The 19,716-nt window shown below is 53.2% G+C and overlaps 10 protein-coding genes across 15 annotated transcripts in view; 7 read left to right on the forward strand and 3 right to left on the reverse strand.

The window, feature by feature from the left end:
• Window positions 1-67: 67 nt before the first annotated feature.
• Window positions 68-1,726, reverse strand: H257_02566 (hypothetical protein). Its single transcript, XM_009826265.1, has one exon. It carries the CDS (start codon window positions 1,638-1,640, stop codon window positions 477-479), a length of 1,164 nt encoding a protein of 387 aa, XP_009824567.1. The 5' UTR covers window positions 1,641-1,726; the 3' UTR covers window positions 68-476.
• Window positions 1,727-2,342: 616 nt separating this feature from the next.
• On the forward strand, window positions 2,343-4,792 carry H257_02567. Of its 2 annotated transcripts, XM_009826267.1 has the most exons (6): window positions 2,343-3,163; window positions 3,228-3,322; window positions 3,440-3,631; window positions 3,915-4,010; window positions 4,068-4,192; window positions 4,265-4,792. In XM_009826267.1, the coding sequence occupies exons 1-6, from the start codon at window positions 2,362-2,364 to the stop codon at window positions 4,437-4,439; spliced, it is 1,485 nt and encodes a 494-aa protein (XP_009824569.1). In that variant the 5' UTR covers window positions 2,343-2,361; the 3' UTR covers window positions 4,440-4,792. The 2 variants fall into 2 exon arrangements, with proteins under 2 accessions (XP_009824569.1, XP_009824568.1); XM_009826266.1 differs by having other exon boundaries at window positions 4,068-4,792.
• Window positions 4,230-6,605, reverse strand: H257_02568 (the record flags this gene model as incomplete). Of its 2 annotated transcripts, none has more annotated exons than XM_009826269.1 (6): window positions 4,230-4,758; window positions 4,845-5,002; window positions 5,064-5,197; window positions 5,254-5,425; window positions 5,476-5,506; window positions 5,570-6,605. In XM_009826269.1, the coding sequence occupies 6 exons, from the start codon at window positions 6,603-6,605 to the stop codon at window positions 4,454-4,456; spliced, it is 1,836 nt and encodes a 611-aa protein (XP_009824571.1). The 2 variants fall into 2 exon arrangements, with proteins under 2 accessions (XP_009824571.1, XP_009824570.1); XM_009826268.1 differs by having other exon boundaries at window positions 4,454-4,758; window positions 4,845-5,011.
• H257_02569 (hypothetical protein) lies at window positions 6,243-7,660 on the forward strand. Its single transcript, XM_009826270.1, has one exon. It carries the CDS (start codon window positions 7,189-7,191, stop codon window positions 7,540-7,542), a length of 354 nt encoding a protein of 117 aa, XP_009824572.1. The 5' UTR covers window positions 6,243-7,188; the 3' UTR covers window positions 7,543-7,660.
• Window positions 7,661-7,746: 86 nt separating this feature from the next.
• On the forward strand, window positions 7,747-9,408 carry H257_02570 (hypothetical protein). Of its 4 annotated transcripts, XM_009826271.1 has the most exons (5): window positions 7,747-8,010; window positions 8,070-8,117; window positions 8,161-8,479; window positions 8,525-8,622; window positions 8,672-9,408. In XM_009826271.1, the coding sequence occupies exons 1-5, from the start codon at window positions 7,783-7,785 to the stop codon at window positions 9,311-9,313; spliced, it is 1,335 nt and encodes a 444-aa protein (XP_009824573.1). In that variant the 5' UTR covers window positions 7,747-7,782; the 3' UTR covers window positions 9,314-9,408. The 4 variants fall into 4 exon arrangements, with proteins under 4 accessions (XP_009824573.1, XP_009824574.1, XP_009824575.1 ...); XM_009826272.1 differs by having other exon boundaries at window positions 7,747-8,117; XM_009826273.1 differs by having other exon boundaries at window positions 8,070-8,479.
• A 702-nt stretch (window positions 9,409-10,110) lies between these two features.
• Window positions 10,111-13,175, forward strand: H257_02571 (hypothetical protein). The gene is made up of 4 exons (XM_009826275.1): window positions 10,111-10,670; window positions 10,718-11,115; window positions 11,174-11,820; window positions 11,872-13,175. The coding sequence occupies exons 1-4, from the start codon at window positions 10,179-10,181 to the stop codon at window positions 13,131-13,133; spliced, it is 2,799 nt and encodes a 932-aa protein (XP_009824577.1). The 5' UTR covers window positions 10,111-10,178; the 3' UTR covers window positions 13,134-13,175.
• A 400-nt stretch (window positions 13,176-13,575) lies between these two features.
• On the forward strand, window positions 13,576-15,609 carry H257_02572 (hypothetical protein). The gene has a single exon (XM_009826276.1). The coding sequence runs from the start codon at window positions 13,597-13,599 to the stop codon at window positions 15,535-15,537; it is 1,941 nt and encodes a 646-aa protein (XP_009824578.1). The 5' UTR covers window positions 13,576-13,596; the 3' UTR covers window positions 15,538-15,609.
• A 28-nt stretch (window positions 15,610-15,637) lies between these two features.
• H257_02573 (hypothetical protein) lies at window positions 15,638-17,090 on the forward strand. Its single transcript, XM_009826277.1, has 2 exons — window positions 15,638-16,606; window positions 16,660-17,090. The coding sequence occupies exons 1-2, from the start codon at window positions 15,662-15,664 to the stop codon at window positions 17,050-17,052; spliced, it is 1,338 nt and encodes a 445-aa protein (XP_009824579.1). The 5' UTR covers window positions 15,638-15,661; the 3' UTR covers window positions 17,053-17,090.
• A 189-nt stretch (window positions 17,091-17,279) lies between these two features.
• On the forward strand, window positions 17,280-17,936 carry H257_02574 (hypothetical protein). The gene has a single exon (XM_009826278.1). The coding sequence runs from the start codon at window positions 17,286-17,288 to the stop codon at window positions 17,913-17,915; it is 630 nt and encodes a 209-aa protein (XP_009824580.1). The 5' UTR covers window positions 17,280-17,285; the 3' UTR covers window positions 17,916-17,936.
• A 336-nt stretch (window positions 17,937-18,272) lies between these two features.
• H257_02575 (hypothetical protein) overlaps window positions 18,273-19,716 on the reverse strand; it is a gene marked incomplete at its 5' end in the record, with an annotated part of 14,052 nt that continues 12,608 nt past the window's right edge. Inside the window, 3 exons of the mRNA XM_009826279.1 lie at window positions 18,273-18,418; window positions 18,474-18,756; window positions 18,811-19,681. Of these exons, the coding sequence (XP_009824581.1) occupies window positions 18,379-18,418; window positions 18,474-18,756; window positions 18,811-19,681 (1,194 nt within the window). The 3' untranslated portion in view covers window positions 18,273-18,378. The remainder of the gene's footprint in view (window positions 18,419-18,473; window positions 18,757-18,810; window positions 19,682-19,716) is intronic.

Raw genomic sequence — 19,716 nt, forward strand, 5'->3', positions numbered from 1 at the left:
CATGTGATTTGATTGGCTTGAACCGTCCAAGCAAATTATTTTAATAATAGTATGCAGGTATGTCCGTTTCGAATACTCGTTTTGACAATACTATTAGTATTACTTCGAAGTATAATACTCTAGACATACTACATTAACACACGGCGGCCACGGCGGGTGTCTGCTTCCACCGAGCCAACTGCGCGTGACGATACTGCGTCACACTGTCGCGTTTGTACGAGTACCGGTCGTTGTGGCACGAGTCCTTGCAGCCCGCACACACGCCCTGGTGGCACGGCACACCGTTGCGGGCGCACTCGCAGTCCTCGGTCGCGCAATTCTTTTCATGCGCGGCGAGGGTCTTGGCTGTTTGCAGCAGCTCCGCCTTGGCCATACCCGACGTGTCGACGTCGCGGTCGTGCAGCCACGCCACGAGCTTCTTGATGTGCATTTTCGACACCTTTTTCACCAAGTCGCCGCACGAACACCCGCACAAGTCATCGCGGGACGACCGGATGAGGGCGAATTCCGTGGCTTGCTCCAGGCACAGACTTGCAAACACGTGCGCGTCGCAGTCGTCCGACGCTACAAGCAACGTCATTAGGAGAAAAGGCCATCATGTGGATGATGTGGAAGACAAGGACTCTATAGATGTCATATTCAAAAGACACAGTCGACAGGTTGACATGTGTGAATACGCACACGAACGGCGCTGCCGACGGTGGGGTTCGTGCTTGGGCGGGCTGGGGCTGGGGTCGTGGGGGGAAAGCAGCTGGCTGTTTTCCGCCTGCATGAGCACTTCTTTTCGCTCTCGTTCGTTCAAGCGATGCAGGCGGTCGGTTGGCACAGGTCGATCTTTCTTGTGGTGGTGATGGTTCGAATGCGATGGGATGGGATGGGGTTGGCTCGCTGCGTGTGCCTTGAGGCTCTCCACAACGTCCACAGGACCAAACGTGACGTCCTGGATGGCCTTTCCAAGACCTAGGGCCCATGTGCCCTGGTCCGGCACGGCCCCGCCGCCACCCGGACACCGCGCGAATTCCCGCGCGCTCACCGTCCCCCACGACACGCCCTTCTTGACGGACATGGACTTGGACTTGGTTTTCACCAGCGCCGTCTTGGATTTGCTGTTGTTTCCAGGAAGACTCTGGTTTCGTTGCTTCGAGGTGGTGGTCGTCGGGTTGGTGGCTTTGCCACTCTTTTTCTTGGATTTCTGTGAAACAGTGTCCAGGGCTGTCCAATCGTCCTTGATGCCTTTGACATTGGACGCGCATGGGATCTGTATCGAAGGAGACGTCACAGTTGGATGCACGGCGACGCTGCTGCAGCAGCTTTCGTCGGGGGATGATGACCCAGACGAGTCGGCTTGTCGCTTTGCTTTCTTCTTCTTCTTCTTTTTGTTCTTCTTCGAAGGCTCTTTGGCCACCGAGTCGTCCTCGCGATGTGCTGCATTGTTTTCTGCAACGTCGTCTGATGCACGAGACGTGTGTGGAGAAGGACGTGTGCTGGGAACAAGAGGTTGGGATTGTGTTTCGACAGGCGATGGAGTAGGTATATGCAATGGTGCAACGGCGGGAGGTATGCATTCTGGTCGATGCGTAGACCATGCCTGGATCTGGCAATCTCGGTTGCAGAAGTACACTGACTTGCATTGCCCACATCTACAGCGAGCATCGTTGGCGCGGCAATGATAGCACGACGGCATGTTGCAATTGCGTAATTTTTTGAGAAATGGATCTGCTGGGTGAGTTTATTATCACACAATGATGGATTTTCATGTCAAACTTGAAATTTGTATCCAAATGCATGCAATTTAATATAGGAGTGTTGCAAATTGTTGCTGTTTTTAATGTGGCCCAATCACAGGTCGCGACCGGAAGGACGGGGTTCGAGAGTAGTACGTCAGTGTACGAAAGAGTCGTACGTACGAATGTACGCTAGTGTATCAATTGGCATTTTTAGTACTTGTGTCGTACATAGTACAAAGTACATGTACAAACAAATGTACGTGTCGAACAGATACACAGAACTTTCTCGACTTTAGCAAAGTGGACGACCCTTGCCACGGATATATTACAATGGAGAAATAGTACAATTAATAGTAGCGCATCTACGCTGCTTCGAATTGCACATGTGTCAAGATCATTCACACTTCGTGGGAAATCTAATGCGACGTGCATGAGTACTTCCTGTCCCCTTCATGGGAAATCTAGTGCGACGTGCATATGGTATGTCTTGTTCCTGTCAAAGTACAGTACGTACTGTAACGGTACCCAATAAGGTCTATTCACTTTTATTGGTTAAAATTAATCATGAAAAAGGTCTTGATTTGCCATGACAATGTGCTTTTAGCCAATCCAAATCGATTATTGTGCGAACTTCATGGACGTCGCAGCGCTTGCGGATCTGCTGCCAACGGACGCCCTTGTGATCGTTGGCATCAGCTGGCTGTTGTTCTTCCTGTTTGCCTATGCCTTCTTCTCCATGTGGCTGTTCCAAGACTACGAAGTCAGGGACACAGGCGTGTTTTCGCGCTTCCTGTTCTGCGTCACGTTCATGCTGTCGTTTAGCATCTTCGAGGTGTTGATCTTTGAGCTCGCCGACATTCTACGGCCAGCGACTCGACAGCTTATCTGGCAAATCGACTTGGTTGGGCTGGCCTTCCTCATTGCGTACATGATCCCTGTGATGCAGTTCTACACCATGGCGCGGGAACAACGCCTCAAGCGCCATCAAGCCATCGTGGTCACGATCGTCTTGGAAGTGAGTTTCCTCTACGCGTTTTGGAAGTCTGGCGAGTACGTGCCGTCCTTGCCCTTGCCTCCAACAAGCAGCACGGGCGCAGCCGAAGACACGTCGTACTGGGTGGGCTTGTTCTCGTTGGAAGGGTTCATCAGTCGCGTGGGCTTTCTTGGCGTCAACTTCATGGCCATCTTGTCCGGGTTTGGGGCTGTGAACATGCCGTACGAGTCCATGACGATCTTTTGGCGCAGCGTGGCCGAAGAAGACATCCTCGGTCTGGAGCGCCGCGTCCGCCAAAACTTGGACATGATTGTGATCAAGAAGAAGCGCATTGCGTACGAAGTGCACGCCGCCAGGCGGACAGACACTGGTCAACGCTCGTCTTTGAACCCGATACTCGGAAAGCTATGGAGTGCCATGTTTCACAAGCAAAACGACACGGGTGCGACAATGGCCATATATTATATATATATATATATAAAAATCATTCTGATATTGCTTGGTAGAGTCGTACGTGCAGAATTTACAAGGCGAAGTGTCCGTGTTGGAAACGTTGGGCAAAGAATTATTCTTGGAACTGCATGCCATGCGCGAGTTGCAGGTATATATTCCATGTTGCCCTCTTGTGTTTTAAATGTTTTAAATGTCTTGGATGATGCTGCATGCCATGTTTTAAATGTTTTTTAAAAAAATATTTGAACTACATGGATGGCGATAGCACCGTGCAGTGGAGAAGCGGACGTTGAAAGGACGAGTGTTCAACTGGATCGGCATGGCGTTTTGCGGCTTTTGCGTGTACAAGATGATCATGAGCACCGTCAATGTCGTGTTCCGGCGGGACCGAGACACCGACCCCATCACGAATGTCGTGGTCAAACTGCTGTATCTGTGGCCGTCGCTCCACTCGTGGGTACGTCGCATGACCCTCTCGTCCATGATTTTTCTTTGCTTTTTATATTGTGTGTCCTATACTCAAAACTTGCTCCGGCGGTTGGTTGACTGAATCGCCGAACAACGCCGGACCTGTGAAATCGCATGATTAAACTAAGTTTAAGAGGGACAGTCAATGTTTTGAGCCAATCATATTATTTCAACCTTCATTCGTTTTAGCCAATCATACGTCTTTTCTCGATTTCATCAATCCCTCGCAAAATTGGCAAATTTAACTGAAACGTACTTGTTTTGTTGATTAGATCAACGTCCGGTTCATGGCGAATGTGTCGTCCCTGGTGTTTGTGGGCATTTTGGTCTTTACGCAGACTCGCGGCTTCCTCCTCCTCGTGTTAAAGGTACGTACATACATTCTCAAAATGCGAACAATTTGCGAGCATTTTGCAAATGTCTAGTGCTTTCGCTTTTTGTCGAGCAGCGTCTCATCCAATTCGGTCGTGCTGTTGCTCGCAAACTTGATGGGCATGTACTTTGTGTCGTCGTTTGTCATGATGCGCATGAATTTGCAAGCCGACCACAAGTACAAATATATATATATACTATACAAAAAATATATACGTTTTTCATACGAGTTGATGATATCTTTTTCTAGGCGACACATCGATGCCGTGTTGGGCCCGATCGATTACTATGGGTTTGCGTCCTGGTTTGACGTGTTGTTTGTCGTGAGTGCCACCGTGAGCATTGGGCTCTTGGGGCTGCTCAACTACTCGAAACTGTCGCGGACGGCCCAAGATAGTTTTAGTGCGTTCGACAAGTATCCTTGAAGAGTTTTGTTAATTTAATCGTCTTCGTACCGCATCGACCCTTGCCCTTCCCACGCCGCGGCGGCGAGGCGGCTCGAGTCGGCGGCATGATGCCGCGCCGATCGAAATGCTCCAAAGTCGCCTTCTTCGGCCACGACGCGCATCGAGTTTGTCCGCGCCTTGGGCTGTAAGTTGGCATTGACCAGACGAGGGGCCCCACTGGTACTGCTACTACTGCTGGTTGCTGCAGAAGCCTTTTGGAATGGCGGCATGGCGCGACGTTTTCCGGCCGCGGATGCTCGTTGAAATTGAGGAACCGACGATCGATTCGAAGCATATTCTAAGTCCAAGCGTTGTTGATACTCGTGTTCGACAATCCAACTTGCAGTAGATTCGAAAACGTGTGGGAATCATTGACAGACCGACCTTTGGGGGCTTTGGCGGGGGACTTTCGACCTTTCTTGGCCCCTTTTTTGCGCTTTCCAGAGGATTTTGGTTGGCCCCCTCCTCCTCCTCCTCGTGCCTGCGCCGCCTGTCGTCGTCGAGATTCCGACACTCGAGTTTGCAATCGATCCGAGTATGACCTTCCTCCCCTAGGCGAAGTCCAAAGTGGAGCATTGACAATGACATGGGGATGTACTGTACCTGTTGGCACCAAACATGTTCAAATAGTCGATGCTATCTGCCTGATGTCGGAGCAACGAGACGGGGGTAAAGGACGTAAACTCGCGCAACTCGGTGGTGGTATGCCATGAGGATGTGGGGGAGCGAGGACGGCGCTACGAAGTACATACATTATATCGTCGCAGAGGACGCAAGAGGTAGGTAGGTGTACCTCGGTGTCTGAGATTTCTTCAATCGAGTCGGACTGGTTGTCGTACAACGGCTGTCGGTTCCCGTCACTGGCCGCTGTCAAGTCGACCACGTCAGGAGGGTTGTTGGTCGCGTCCGATGCGTAAACTTCAAAGTCGTCATCGTCGTCTAGGTCATCAAAGTGGTTGAATTCCCTACAAAAGAGAAATGATTAGTCATCACACGTAACACTTTATTTATGTACCGTATCTCAGACTGCGACGGCATGTTGGAGCCTACGTAAACATCATTTAGTATGTCGTCAACGTTCTACACGATACAGTAGTATACACAGGTACCTTTTGGTGTGTCGCACAACTCGCATCGCACGGGGTTGGTACAGTTCTCGTACGTGCACATGTTACACAGCCAGCCAGCACCGGTGCCTCCTTGTTCGTTTCCTGAAGGATATATATTGGACTCATTCTCGTCCATGTTGATGGGTCGTGTGCTCCTCGTCTTTGTTGTGGCTTTGCTTGTAGTATGTGTCGTCCTCGGCAGTCCCAACGACGATCCCTTGGCTTGACCACAACAATCGCATTCATTGCTCGCGCCGTCGCCTTCGTTGGCATATGTGCACCACTTGCACGTCCACTCGGCCGACTGAATCGACACTCGGTTTCCCCGCAACTGTTTTCTGGGCTTGATTTCTTCTTCGTCCGAGCTGTCGTCCAATCCGGCTTGGCGCATGGCAAGGTCACTGTGGGTAGAAGACGACTGCGACGAGTGGGATGGCATACGATCCCGTTGAAGTGTCGACGAACAATGGTCGCTGTCTAGGGATGCCGTTGGATGCATCAACTGTCGTCGAGGTGCCCCCCCACCATCGTCCACCCACACGACACCACGGTCTTCCTGGAACTCGGCTGGACGTGGAAGGGAATAATCCGACGGGGGAAGGCCAGTGCGGAGAGAGGACAATAAACTAAACGATGGTGGCGCGCCTTGAGAGTCCCCCGGCATCGACGTTGGCTCAACCATGTCGCCACTACGGTCCGCGGGGATTGCTTGGTCGAAGAGGGGCACTGGAGCGGCGACGTGCGCGGCAAAGTTGAGTAGTTGAAAGGACGGAGCTTCCATTTCTTGGTCCACGTCGATCGGGTGGAAACCAGGGGCCTCCTCACTCTTGACTGCATGCGGTGGAGCGCCAGCCTCGTTCGATCCATCCGACGCGACTGATGACGGGCAAGTGTACCCTCCTGGGCTATTCTCATGCACTCCAGCTTCATTCGTTGGTTCTTGAATCGGTCGTATAGTCGACGTGAGCCACTTGGCATTGATGATGGCTACGGCCGTGTCGTCGGAGCGCCGACGATGGTCGGTCAGACTGTCCATTGTGTTGGTGGCCTTTCGCTTGAGTCGCAGCGGTGTTGGCCGGGACGAGCCGTGCGAGATATGGTAAAAGAAACTTCCACGCGGCTTTCGTATGTGGTTGGTGGTGAAGGTTATAGACGAGGGTGCAGTGAATGCAAGTTCATCAAGGGATGAGTGACGGGCCAAGTGGATGTGATGCGATGACCCATCGTGTTCTTGTCTGTCGTGTGATGGCGAGGCATCGTGTGCGTTGGTCGAGATCGTAGTCATGGACGGTAGGGTCTCGTTCGAGAAAAAGTCGACGTGAACTTGTGCTGGACATGCAGGGGCTCCCTGGGAAACAACGTCTTGGCTGTGGACGGTAGGTTGAAGTGAAAGTGTCGAGCCATCGATGATGCCGTCGTGTACGGAATCAGGTTGCCCATTGGACTGTTCCGTGGTGGCTGGTATAAACCGACGTTTCCTCGATGACATTGAATCCTCCATCGGTAGAGAATTGAAGGTCTGCTTGTGGATACTGGTGACCTTTGCCCGCATCCGTTCCAGGGACGTTGGCCTGTTCTCCTTGTTGTCAACCACCTCGGGTTGATTCACAACAGCCGTGATGGTCGACATGGGCTTTGTCCTCTCAATGCTGGATCCAGGAGTATTCATACCTTCACCGACGCGATCTTCCAAAGCCTCGTTCGTGATCGTTGTTGGTATGGCTTGGGATAACTGGTTGGAACTTCGCCCGCGTTTTGGTTTCAATGGAAGGTTGTCGAGGTCGTCATCATCATTGGAATCACGATCTACGTCTTGCGAGTTGGCCTGTGACGATCGACGTAGCCGAATGCGTTTCCTCGTTGGCTGCGTGGACGGTACAGTTTGGGATAAGCGATCAGGTGACACTTCCCTTTCGGTCAGACATGCCGCGCATGTCTTCCGCTTGTACGTGTTCAGCAACGTACACACCTGACACTCCCATTCCTTGGTCCTCTGCAATCGACGTCCTCGGCCTTCGCGATCGCCGCCCTGGGACTGCGAGAAGTTCATGTGACCGCGGTACTCCCGCGTGTACTTTTGGCGCGATTCCGATATTATTCAATACTATCCGGATGTTATCTGGATAATGAATGCACCAATCACAGGCCACATCGAGTGGTTTCGCCCGGAAAGGTCACATTGCGAATACTTGCAGGCAGGCAGCATCACGAACATGGCAAGCACAAACCTGACGCTGGATGAGGCCAAGGCCTATTTGAAGGAAGAGCGCGGTGGTGTCAACTTATATGACCATTTGTCAGAAGTCCTTCTGAAGCTACTCGTGGAGCGCCCCATTGATGCGACCACCATGTTTGAGCACTTGTCCTGCAGTGTTCGCCAAGAGCGCTTTAATCGAGGTGAACCACCGAACAACGGAGAAATTACGGCAGAGGCAGAAGCAGTAAATCAACTTTCTATGCTCCACATCCTCAGACGAAACTGCAAACGTGTCATGTGTAGAAGTCCGCCCAAGAAGCTTGGAGCAAGTCGGCCATAGGACTGCTCAAGGTATAACCACCACTTCAACTGTCGATGATATGTCGTCCACCAGATCCAAACAGAAGATGGAGAGATCGCCCAAGATACCCCCAGTGGCGTATCGGACCTGTTGGATGAAGCCAACATGTTTGAATGGGCGGGCATTGGTTTCTCCAAGGCGGAAACGTTTCGCCTGTCGTTGGCCCTTCAAAAGCTGGCGAGTTTGAACGGCACGACCAAGTTGCGCTTCTGGGGCAAGTTGCTTGGCACGACCGCGGACTTTTACGTAGCTGAAGGCGAACTTCCGGAGCCATATGAACCTGAAGACGCCGCGGCGGAAGAAGGGGCGAATGGGCTGAACAAGAACACATATTGGGTTCTCAAAGATGATGGTAGGGGACTTCTTTTATGAGATTGCAAGCTAATGAGTGCGTCAGGGTCGTATCAATGGACCAAGCTGCCACCCGTGCGTCGCGACCAAATCGTCGCCGCGCGGGCGTTGCGTCGGTTCATTCACGATGACTTGGAGGGAAAGGTACTTGCTACTCGTTGTCGTGATTCTTATTCACATGGTACTACTGTAGGTCCATGGCCACCCCCCGTTTCCTGGCACGGAGAAGAACTTTATTCGCGCACAAATTGCTCGTATTAATGCTGGCACAGTTCTGTGCCCCGCCGGCTTCTTCATCGTGTCGGAAGAAGGGGAACTGGAAGTTCCCGAAGAAGCCCCCGAACCAAAAACCGCGGCGGAGCTCGGAGACCCGAGTAACTGGGTGCATTACACGAAAGAAATCAACGAAAAGTACGGCCGGTCGACTCCATTGCCCCCGAATACCAATGACGACGGCGAAGAAGTTCCGTGGGAAGGCGAGGAGTTCGCAGAGCCCCTTCGAGCTATTTCCGAAGACAAGCCCGGTTCGTGGCGGGTCGACCGCTTGCCGTCCACGACGTCGGCGGCGGTAGGAGAATTGGCCATCGCGCGATCCTTGACATGGCCTGGAGCCGTGAGCATCGGCGTCGGCAAAAAATTCCTCAACGTGTACGTGGGGTATGGCCTCAAAGCAAAGTTCGGGGTGGACCACCAAATTCAATTGCCACGAAAGCTGGCGACAGACTTTGGCGTCGCCGTCGAAGGAGATACGAATGTGCTCAAATTCACGAATTTGGTCGAACAGCCGGACGTGCTCGTGGACCCGTCGCCGCCTGAAGAAGGGGCTGAAGAGTAAATACAATTCCTATCATAGACGAACAGTTAGTTGTATGCTATATTTCGTACCATACTGTATTTTGCCTGCGTTTTTCAAAACAGAAATATGTACTGTACACTGTAGAATTAATTAACGGTAAATAATTCTACTATTATTAATCAAAGTGCCACGTAGGACTTCGAAGTACTACGTAGTATACCAGATTGTATGCTCCGAGCTCGGATTAATTTTATACGTATGTTACTCCATTTTATTACTCGACTATCGTGTACGTTAAAGTTAGCACAGCGTAGTACTTTGGATCTGCTGCAAACCCATCTTCGAGCACGACGACTATAAACCAGTGAACTGTCATTCCAAATGAGGCTAGAATACTATAGCCAGCAAACTAACACATACAAACGTGCGTTTTCTCATGTGTGGGTTCGAATGTAGAAACCAAATACAAATCGGATGCTAGGTTTTATTCATATTTGTGGGTTTGATTGGTCAATTTCTATGCCATCGATTTTGGTAAAACCCCATTTTCCCAATGAGGAGTTTTCCCCATTTGCCTAGTTGTACCCACTTTTCGCCTGGTACAAACATTGAACTCCCATGATGAATCGCTTCAAGCGAGGTATGGGCAGCGCGGTTATTCCACTGCACAAATGTTGTATAGCGACGCACCGAGGGGTCGCAAGGACGGTTGTAGGAATCTTTGAATTCGCCTGCGATTTTGGATTGTACGACCTTTAATCCCCAGCACAAACTCCACCAGCGGGATGGGGGGATTTTTCCTATCGGCATCACCACATGGTTTTGTCGTCTATGACCAGAGCGTTCTGCCATCACGCAACGCAGTAATTGCTGGAACTGACTTTGGCAGTGATTGCTGGCGGCCATGACGATTCTGCCGGCGCCGCGTCCGAGCGCCTTCGCAGACTCGCTGTCGTCGCTGCCTCCACTAAGGCGAGACGAGATCGAGGCGTACATCAACTACGTCGACGAAGCGGTGGACAATGCGCTTTGCTTGATCAACGGTCTCGGCAACATCCGCTGGCAACCTGTCAAACAAAAAGCCGACGTCGTCATCTCCCGCGCTGCTGACGACATCAATAGCTTGTCCAACCAAGCTGCCGTTCGAACAGTGTGCACAGTGAATGCGTCCTTCGACGAAATGATGGACCACTTCATCACGGAAACCACAGAGATGTTCCGGGAGCGGGAAACAGCCCTCCATGGCTCTGAATTCCTCGATGGCGCCGTGCTCCATGTCCTGCATCCTCGGGACATTTCCTCCGAATACACATCTCAGCGCTTTGTGTGCATAAAGTGGCACTGCCTCAAGGCTGTAGCAACCCCGACCAAACCCCGCGACTACGTCTACATTGAGGTACCTGACGAAACTTCCTTCAACCCGTGCTGACGGCATCCTTGTAGCTTGTGGACTCGTTCGTGGACGATCAGAACGTGCGCGTGGGCATTCGGCTGTCCAAGTCGATCGACCTGTTCAACTTTCCATCCTTCGAAGACTCGCATCGGTTTGTGCGGGCCAAGACGTTCAACATGCACACGTTCCACAGTCTCGACTCGACCAACAGCTCGTCCCGCGCGAGTATCCTCTCGAACGGATCTTCGTCGTCGTCCCCGCTGTCCAGCTTCCAAGTCGAGCTTCGGTCGATGGTGCTGGGGGACCCGAACGGCAGGCTGCCGGCGTGGGTCGTGACTAAAATGTCCGACTTGGCCGCGCTGCGGGGACAATCTATTCGGGATTTCTTTGAGCAGCAGCGGCTAAGTACGTTGCAATGGGTCGCGCCCCACCATTACGTTCCCGCCAGGTACAGCCCACTAGCCACCTTGCCCAATCCACGAATAGTTGCTCACCAACTTGCATAGCAAGCGCTCATTCTGCGGCATCTGCACGAGGGGGTTTTCCCTCGTCAGGAAAAAATACAACTGCCAAGCATGTGGTGAAGTCGTGTGCAACCAATGTAGCCTCGTGCAGTTGATCGGTCCTAAGCGCACCAAGACCCGCGTGTGCATCGGGTGCAACATCCAAGCCCGGTCCACGGCGCTCCACACTCCTAACAACTCGTCCCTCGCCAGTCGGCCATCCAGCGCCGGCAGCCTTCACAGTCCCCACAATAATTCGATCACGTCACGACAGACAAACCACAATCGCGGCTCGCTTTCGTCGTCGATCCGGGCGAGTGACAACGGGTCGTTTCTTCACTCCCAGTCGACGCCGGACTGGCCGCATCCGCACCCTCAACCCTCCTCCTCCAACAACCATCCGACTCTTCATGTGCCCGTCGCCGCCTACCGACGCAGCCAGTCGGAAATGTACGACCCGTCCCATCGCCACGGCTCGTTTGGCCCCACCACGCCCCTCTCGGCGTCCCATCATTACAATCGTGATTCCAATGGCAGAATCAGCGACAACCAGCGATTCACCAGCAGCACCACGCGCACGTCCGTGGCGTCCAATGCGTCCACTAGGCCGTCCACGACCACGATTCAAGACACATCCACCGAAGGCGACCGTACGTTGCTTCCATCTGTCACTGTAATAACGCATATATGTGTGTATATAGAACAACTTGGACCGCCGCCGCGAGAAGGCCTCGACTTAGGAGTGAGCCATTTTAAGCAACAGTCGGTAGCCAGCTCTGTGGACGTGGTGAGCCTCGGGCTGTTGGCATTGCATGACTTGTCCATCGTGCAGCAGCCTGAAGCCACCAACCAACCCCACGACCTCGGTAGGGTCAGCGAAGCGCTGAGCGACATGACCGTGCGCAACTCGGAAATGTCGGAGCGCATGAGCGAGTTAGACGTGGACGCGTACGACGACGACCAGTACCATCGCCACGAGGGGGCGGTGGTCGTGGAGACGACCAACAACAGCGACTTGAGCGATTTGTCCAGTTTTATGGACCCGTCGTGTGTGCATGTGGTGCACGCCGTGTCGACTGTTCCTGATGACGAAGTAGAAGAGGACGAGGAAGACGTTGATGCCCGCTGGGCGTACCGGCCGTCCCACATGGCGGCCGAGGATTACTTGGAAGCCACGAGAATGACGTTGGCCGAAATCGATCGCGGCATGTCAAGTGTCCAAGCGTCGATGCACGTCACAGCGGTGAAACTGGAAGAGCAAGAACAGGACCAAATGACCCGGATATCGATGGAATACGTGGCGCCGCCGACTCGGACAACGTCGTCGTCGGCGATGGACACCATGCCGGACGTGGAGAATTTGTTTGTCGTGCTCAAACTCAACGCCGAAATTGACCGGCTCCAGCACAAGATGGAAACGGTGCAAGAAGGCACGATTCAGCTGAATCACATGAACGAAGCCATGAACGAAAAGATCCAAACGCTGGAGAAGGTCGAGAGCAAAAAGACCACCGACCCCGCCGCCGCGCCGGAACAACCCGACCAGACGTTGTTGGACGCCATGGACAGAATCAACGAGAACTTCAAGCAACTGCAGCACCAAATGGACCGTGTGCAAGTAACGTCCACGAAAGTCATGGATGTCAAGCTTGTGGAAGGGCTTACCCACGACGACCCCCCCCCTCCTTGCCCCCCCTTGTTGGCGGCTTCCTCGTCCGAGGAATCATCGCCGCCGCCGTTTCCAGAGTCCACGCGTGGTGGGTTTGTGAGCTTCTTGGAAGACAGCAGCTTCACCCCTGCGACTTCCACCGGCGCTGATGATGCCCATCCAGAGGGGTGGACGTCCGTGCACTCGAAAGTGTCGGGCAAAATGTACTACTACAATCCTTCGTGTGGCAAAACGTCGTGGACGATGCCCGAAGAAGACGACATGGCAAATACAAGCAATTACGTTGTGCTGTAAATAAAAATAATACAATTCAATATAAACACTTTCTGACACCCGGAAGACGGAGCGAGCTACAGTACTTATCGTTCGGTTTGAATGTGTTGCCACCCCTGCTCATGCACCAGCGAATGAAGCCAAGGTGAAAATTGTGTGATGAACTGCATCAGGTCGGCATTCATACTGGTCGACTTCACGTTACAGTACTCCCACTGGTACTCACCTCGTTCACACACCCACTACAATTGCGCTGTCGTGAACGTACTGTACTCTATTCCGCCCAAGACAATCGAGTTCAGATGTGCTGTGTGTCTCGTAGTGCTTGCTGCATGTCACACAGCTGCCACGACAGGAATTCAAGGCAGATGAAGCGTTACATGCCCGAGAGCCGTTTGGGATGAGTTTTCACGCTAGTGATACCAAGGTACGTAAAAGCTTGGCGCCACCCAGTGCTTACAAATTGACATCACCTTCGACAGACATGACCCCGACACCGTCGCCCTCATCGCTGGCACCATTGTCGGGGTCGAGAGTATCCCTCCAAAGGACAGCCGCGACGCGGTGGCTTCGCCCAAGGAGCCACCAGCGCATCGTCATTCGACTCCCCGACATCCGAACGATTCATAAGTGCACAGTGCACGTGCACACATGTCGATACGATGCCTCGATCATGGAACAGCCAGAATACGCCATCTCAACGGAAATGGTGTTTGCCTGCCGCCAGTACCCCCACATGGCGTTTCAGTCGTCGTGGACGACGTGGCGGTCCTTTGATGAGTTCCGCGTGCTGGACTACCAATTGCGGCAAATCCCCATGCACAAAGCCTCCGCCCCCAAAACAACCCCCCTCGACGTCGTCGTCGAGTCGACTGCACCCGCAACTTCCCTGCCTCTGTTTTCATGGTGGCGAAAGTCCACGCCGACGTCAACCGGAACGAAGGATGTTGTCGAGCAACATCCGATGGTAGCCATCGCGCCACTACCGCTGCATCGTCGAAAGCGGTGGCTCTTTCAGCACAAGACCAAGTCTTTCATGGTCCAGCGCCAAGGGGAATTGGAAGCGTATTTGCAAGCCGTGTGCGCCACGTCGTTGCGCTTGCTCCATTTCCTGGACATCCACGCACCCCCGTATATGCGGTACTTCTGCAACTTTGACGCTGGGTTTGGCACCCAGCTCCACGTGACGGTGTGGAATCCATCGTTGGGGGCGGTGGAAAAGGATAAACTCGACGTGCTTGAGAGCCATCTCTTGGACGATGCGAGCCGTGGCATCCTCCTGTGTTCCACATACGGTTGCAAATGCCACTTCCAATCCCTCGTAGAAGGCCACCGCAACATGCAAGCGTACTTGACCTCCAAGCATCTCCAAATCGTTCCGTGGGACCTGCCAGGCATCCCCGAGGATGACGATAGCAGCTGTGATGTTCGCACCGCATACTTGTGCCTTGTCCAAGAACTATACACCATTGAAGACATGGAGCTCGAGCTGGCGTCCCTCGAACGTCTAGACAAATTGCGCCACAAGGGAGCAATACACAGGATGCCAGCGACGGCAGCCGCGGAGAAACTGAGGAGGTACATGACCAACTACGGTATTTTACATGCCGAAGCCATCGCTTCCCACGTCGGGATGAATGTCATTGATGTGAAAAAGGCGTTTCACGTTGCCAAGAAGCCGACTCAAGTGCGCGTGGGAGCTTTGGCCCTTCAAACCCTGGCTACGATGCTGAATCTCACCATCATCCTCGTCACCAACGACCACCGACACACTGTCCGGACTGTGGTGCCATGGAAATCGCCGCCGCCACTCGTAGATGGCCCCCCGCGGCATCTCATGTGGAGCTACCTTCTCCCAACGTCCCAGTACATCCATGGTCACTACCGCATTTTACGCTCACTTGCCCCGTTGTCGTCTCAAATGCAACCAAAGCTGTCGCAACAAGACTGGATGGTCATGGACAAACGATTTGTCCGCTCCATGGCGCACGTAGTCGAGAACAACGTCATTACTGTTGTGGATTCAGAAGACATGACCGCAGAGGTGCTGCAGCAAGCGATTTTGGACGCCGTGTGGCTTGCCTGTGAACAAAATCCTAAACGGTTTCAGCGTTTCCAATGGACCTCCAAGCAGTACGGCACGTCTCGCATGCCTGGCGCCACGTTCTTTGCCTTTCTTGAGGAACTCTTTCGACCCACCGGCGCAGCATACATCTCCGACTTCCTCGTGCATGTGCTGCCATTACCCAAGAAGCGGCAAGCTCTCGTTCGGGCACGATGGAATCGCTTCCACTCGGAACTCATGATCAAGCGTGCTTCACAGCTCCATCTTGCCGCTCGGCGGTCCTTGTCGTGTTCGTTCGTCTCATCCGGTGTAGATTCATCGAACGCCTCCACGGCCTCCACGTCTCCAACAGTAGTGTAGTAGTGCTCAAGAACTTATTTATGGTCGGTCAGAAGTGTCAAATGTCCTCAATTGAGGTGTATGTTATCCGGATACTGTCAAGCTTATACGTAAAATCAAAGTACCCCCCACGCACACTCTGAAGATGACAAGGATTCATCAGCCGCTGGTGCTGGTGGCGTGGCTGCTGTTGGCAGTCGTAGCACAGGGCTCCCGGGTCGCTATCTTTCTCGACGAGAGGGAAAGCGCCGATTTGAATAGCTTTGGCTCATACATTAGCCATTTGCAAGCACGAGGCCATCACTTGGCCATCTTCGACCAGGCGTCGTCAAATTTCACCCTTGCTAAGTATGGTGTGCGGCAGTATGACAACGTTGTGATCTTGGCCCCATCCCTCAAGACGTTGGGAACGAACTCACTCCAACAGGATGCGCTCTTGTCGTTTGTTGAGCAAGGCGGCAACGTGCTTGTTGCCGGAAGTATACGGGTGTCGTCGATGTTACGCCAATTCGCGGCGGCCTCTGGGGTCCAGTTTGACAAGAAAGGCACGGTCGTGATGGACCATGTGCGTCATGTTGGCGACAAGACCGACATCTACCACTCTCATCTGACATCCCGGCAATGGACCCAGTTCCCACTGGTTGTTGGCCGACCTTCCAAGCCCATTTTCTTCAACGGCGTTGGCATGTCAGTCGATCCTTCCAACGTACTTGCGTTGACAGTCTTGGCCGCCGAGCCAACTTCGTACTCGGCCTCCCCCACGAAACGCCCCATTGACCGCGCCTCGTCAAACTTTGGCACGAACGTTAGCCTCGTCGCGGCCATTCAAGCGAGGAACAACGCACGGGTCGTCTTCTCTGGCTCTGTGGACCTCTTCAAAGATGCGTACTACTCATCCAGCTACGGGAACGGAGACTTTGTCGAGGCGGTGACAAAGTGGACATTTGGCGAGCGTGGGGTGCTGCGCGTGACCAACGTCCGCCACACGAAGGAGGACGGCACGCCGCCAGACGCCATGCTCAGGCCGATTGACCGCCCCGACCAGCCACTGACGCTGTACCCCGACGCCGAAGTGGCCCGGAATTCCCTCGTGGGTGATTGATTCCCAGAACATTTGGTAAGTCTCACAAGGTGCACTACTAGGTGTATCGCATCAAGGACAACGTCACGTATTCATTTGACGTCCACGAACGACAAGACGACGGGACATGGATGCCGTTTGCGGCCGACGACATGCAGCTCGAGTTTGTCATGTTGGATCCGTACGTTCGGAAGACGTTGGCCCACGACGACCGCGGCCACTTTGCCGTGACGTTTGCGACCCCAGACGTGTATGGCATCTTCCAGTTCCGCGTCATGTACCGCCGAGTGGGCTACTCGGTGCTGCACTGGACCACCCAAGTGAGCGTGCGGCCCTACAAGCACGACGAGTACGACCGGTTCTTGCCGGCAGCGTACCCGTACTATGCGTCGGTCTTTTCCATGATGACGGGGGTGTTCCTATTTAGTGTCCTGTTTTTGTACGGACAAGACTAGGCTTGTCGATTCAATAACTAAAAATATTGGTGTTAACATTGTAGTTTGAGTAGTTTGCCGAGGGTAGTTGTGACCGAGATTATGCGTCATAAGTTGTTAATTGACAAAACTCAGTGGAGATGCTCTAAAGTGGCTCAACAAATGAGAAATCGAAGTGAACCATGGATTGGACGAAATGAACTGGATTACACCAATCAAATGCTAAAAATATTATTAATACTAGTTGGCTTGACATGGTGAGTGACGACGCCGATGACTTGGGCCCACGGACAACCGCACCCCCGGCGCAGCATCCTGCACCGCGATACCCCCTGCATACGACCCCAAAGCAGCAACATATGTTGCGTGCTCGTCGCCTGGACGCTGACTTCTTAAACCCTGAACGCACACTTCACTTTGCCCATCAAGTGGACACTGTCGTTGTAGACACTGGCGGCAGCCACACACAAAAACAATCGACTACTCGCCTGGAACATGAAATCCAACGTCTTATAGACCATGCTCCGTCCCTGGACTCGTTTGAGCTGGAATCTGTCGATAGGCAAGATATCATGCGTCACCTTCCGCCGCCCAACACCACTGGCCGCTACGATGCGTCCCAACTCGTCCCTGTGGACGCCCCAGTACCTGTGAAGCCTCGTCAAGTGAGAAAACAAGTGAGTGAAGCTTGGAAGAAGGCCCATGCAGTCGCGCCCTCCATCGAGTTGCATCCGGAAGTGAACTATGACCTCGAATCCTGCATCGTCACGCCACTCGTTGCCACGGATGACCCTTTCTTTCTATTGGGGCCATCTGCACCAACTATCTCGAACGACCCACCACGCTATTTGAATGAGTCAGTGGTATATTTTAGTTCTACTTAACTTGATTATTCGCGTCTACCATTTTCAGAGTACTGTATGTGACGGTTGAGGCTGATGGCATCATCGTAGCATATTCGACTACTTTAGTTATAGCTGAATTTGGTGGACGCGATGGTTCAAGGCCCCATGATATCTACAGTCCTAAAATGTCAAACTGTAGCCTGCTACTACATACTACCAGATCGCTAGTTCACCGGAGCGAATGAATCAGTTGTTGCTGTAGTTCCTGACGGCACGGATGATACACTCGATAAGGACATCCGGGCAGGACAAGCTGCCAACTACTGTACTGTCGAGTTATCGACGAGAATATTTCGCGATAGTCATCGCACGTTATCGCAATGCACACCTGTGTATCCATCTATTGCCTGCTCAAGGCCCGTGATCAAGATTAAAATAGATTAAATTGAGCGTCGTTCAAGACGACAATAAATAAGGGCTACGATCTAACAACCAGGGCGGGCTAATTGTCCTTCCACCACCCCATGAGCCGAGTTTTCAGCCTAGGCAATGCAACCTTGTTAGGATAGTTCTGAACGTTGGCATGTTCAGTTTTACCCAATGGACGCTTGTGATGTCGTCGCAATAGCTTCCGATTGCGACGAGTTTGTAGGCGGAATCACAGGTTCCGGAGCTTCGTCCATTGAGTCTTCGCTGCTGCTAAATGACAGCCCACGAACAGCATACCCTGGGAGAGGTTTTTTCGACTCCAATGTGGACGACTGCTGAGGGCGAAGCAACTTTTGTGGCACTATGTCGGGGGATTTCATTGCAAACAAGAATTCTGGCAATGGGCTAACTGCCACCTCCTTCCCTCCAACGGTAGAGTTTAGCATTTCACCTACAAACCGACAGTCAGCAGTAAGAATCAAACGCACCAAAAAGGCGCACAAACCCAAATTTGCTTTCGCTTGTAAGGTTGCATTCATTGGCGATTCAAGGGCAGCCCACACGGCGGAATTTTGCGAGCTCATTACGCCATTGGGCTTGATTGTCTCTTCCACAGCCGTCATACATTCCCTCTCAACTCCACCGGCTTGATTCAAGGAATCCTCCGAAAAAGAAGCCACGTCCACATGCGCGTCCGACCCGTCAATGGTGGACGGCGTTTGTACAATGTCGGCCTGAGCAGTGACGGGTGACTCCACCGGAGGTGCGGCTTCCGATCGCTCGATGTCTGTCAATGGTGAATCCACCGCAGCGACTGGCCCGTCCACTGGCTCGGCCACGGCCACCGGTTCGGCGACTAACGTTGGAGCCACTTCGGATACCGCACTAGAACGTGGGGTGTCCACGACGTCCACTGCGACTTCAGCATCGGTTGCGAGCGCGGCTTCGACGGCAACGATTGGAGTCGACTCCACAACGGCTTCATCGGGGACAGCAGCCACGTCCACATGCGCGTCCGACACGTCAATGGTGGACGGCGTTTCTACAATGTCGGCCTGAGCAGTGACGGGTGACTCCACCGGAGGTGCGGCCTTCGATCGCTCGATATCAGCCACTGGAGAATCCACCGCAGCGACTGGCCCGTCCACTGGCTCGGCCACGGCCACCGGTTCGGCGACTAACGTTGGAGCCACTTCGGATACCGCACTAGAAGGCGGGGTGTCCACGACGTCCACTGCGACTTCAGCATCGGTTGCGAGCGCGGCTTCGACGGCAACGATTGGAGTCGACTCCACAACGGCTTCATCGGGGACAGCAGCCACGTCCACATGCGCGTCCGACACGTCAATGGTGGACGGCGTTTCTACAATGTCGGCCTGAGCAGTGACGGGTGACTCCACCGGAGGTGCGG

This window comes from Aphanomyces astaci (assembly GCF_000520075.1).
Source record: "Aphanomyces astaci strain APO3 unplaced genomic scaffold supercont1.4, whole genome shotgun sequence".
In the NCBI taxonomy this organism is placed as follows: domain Eukaryota; phylum Oomycota; class Saprolegniomycetes; order Saprolegniales; family Verrucalvaceae; genus Aphanomyces; species Aphanomyces astaci.

Excerpts from the sequence above, each read along its gene's own strand:
- H257_02566 (XM_009826265.1), bottom strand. The coding sequence starts at position 1,640 with ATGTGGGCAATGCAAGTCAGTGTACTTCTGCAACCGAGATTGCCAGAT.
- H257_02567 (XM_009826266.1), top strand. The coding sequence starts at position 2,362 with ATGGACGTCGCAGCGCTTGCGGATCTGCTGCCAACGGACGCCCTTGTG. Across the intron at positions 3,164-3,227 it reads TCACAAGCAAAACGACACGG|AGTCGTACGTGCAGAATTTA; the intron begins GTGCGACAATGG and ends ATTGCTTGGTAG. Across the intron at positions 3,323-3,439 it reads ATGCCATGCGCGAGTTGCAG|CACCGTGCAGTGGAGAAGCG; the intron begins GTATATATTCCA and ends GGATGGCGATAG.
- H257_02569 (XM_009826270.1), top strand. The coding sequence starts at position 7,189 with ATGGTCGACATGGGCTTTGTCCTCTCAATGCTGGATCCAGGAGTATTC.
- H257_02570 (XM_009826271.1), top strand. The coding sequence starts at position 7,783 with ATGGCAAGCACAAACCTGACGCTGGATGAGGCCAAGGCCTATTTGAAG. Across the intron at positions 8,011-8,069 it reads TTACGGCAGAGGCAGAAGCA|AAGTCCGCCCAAGAAGCTTG; the intron begins GTAAATCAACTT and ends TGTCATGTGTAG. Across the intron at positions 8,623-8,671 it reads ACGATGACTTGGAGGGAAAG|GTCCATGGCCACCCCCCGTT; the intron begins GTACTTGCTACT and ends GTACTACTGTAG.
- H257_02571 (XM_009826275.1), top strand. The coding sequence starts at position 10,179 with ATGACGATTCTGCCGGCGCCGCGTCCGAGCGCCTTCGCAGACTCGCTG. Across the intron at positions 10,671-10,717 it reads GCGACTACGTCTACATTGAG|CTTGTGGACTCGTTCGTGGA; the intron begins GTACCTGACGAA and ends GCATCCTTGTAG. Across the intron at positions 11,821-11,871 it reads CACATCCACCGAAGGCGACC|AACAACTTGGACCGCCGCCG; the intron begins GTACGTTGCTTC and ends GTGTGTATATAG.
- H257_02572 (XM_009826276.1), top strand. The coding sequence starts at position 13,597 with ATGACCCCGACACCGTCGCCCTCATCGCTGGCACCATTGTCGGGGTCG.
- H257_02573 (XM_009826277.1), top strand. The coding sequence starts at position 15,662 with ATGACAAGGATTCATCAGCCGCTGGTGCTGGTGGCGTGGCTGCTGTTG. Across the intron at positions 16,607-16,659 it reads AAGTGGCCCGGAATTCCCTC|GTGTATCGCATCAAGGACAA; the intron begins GTGGGTGATTGA and ends GTGCACTACTAG.
- H257_02574 (XM_009826278.1), top strand. The coding sequence starts at position 17,286 with ATGGTGAGTGACGACGCCGATGACTTGGGCCCACGGACAACCGCACCC.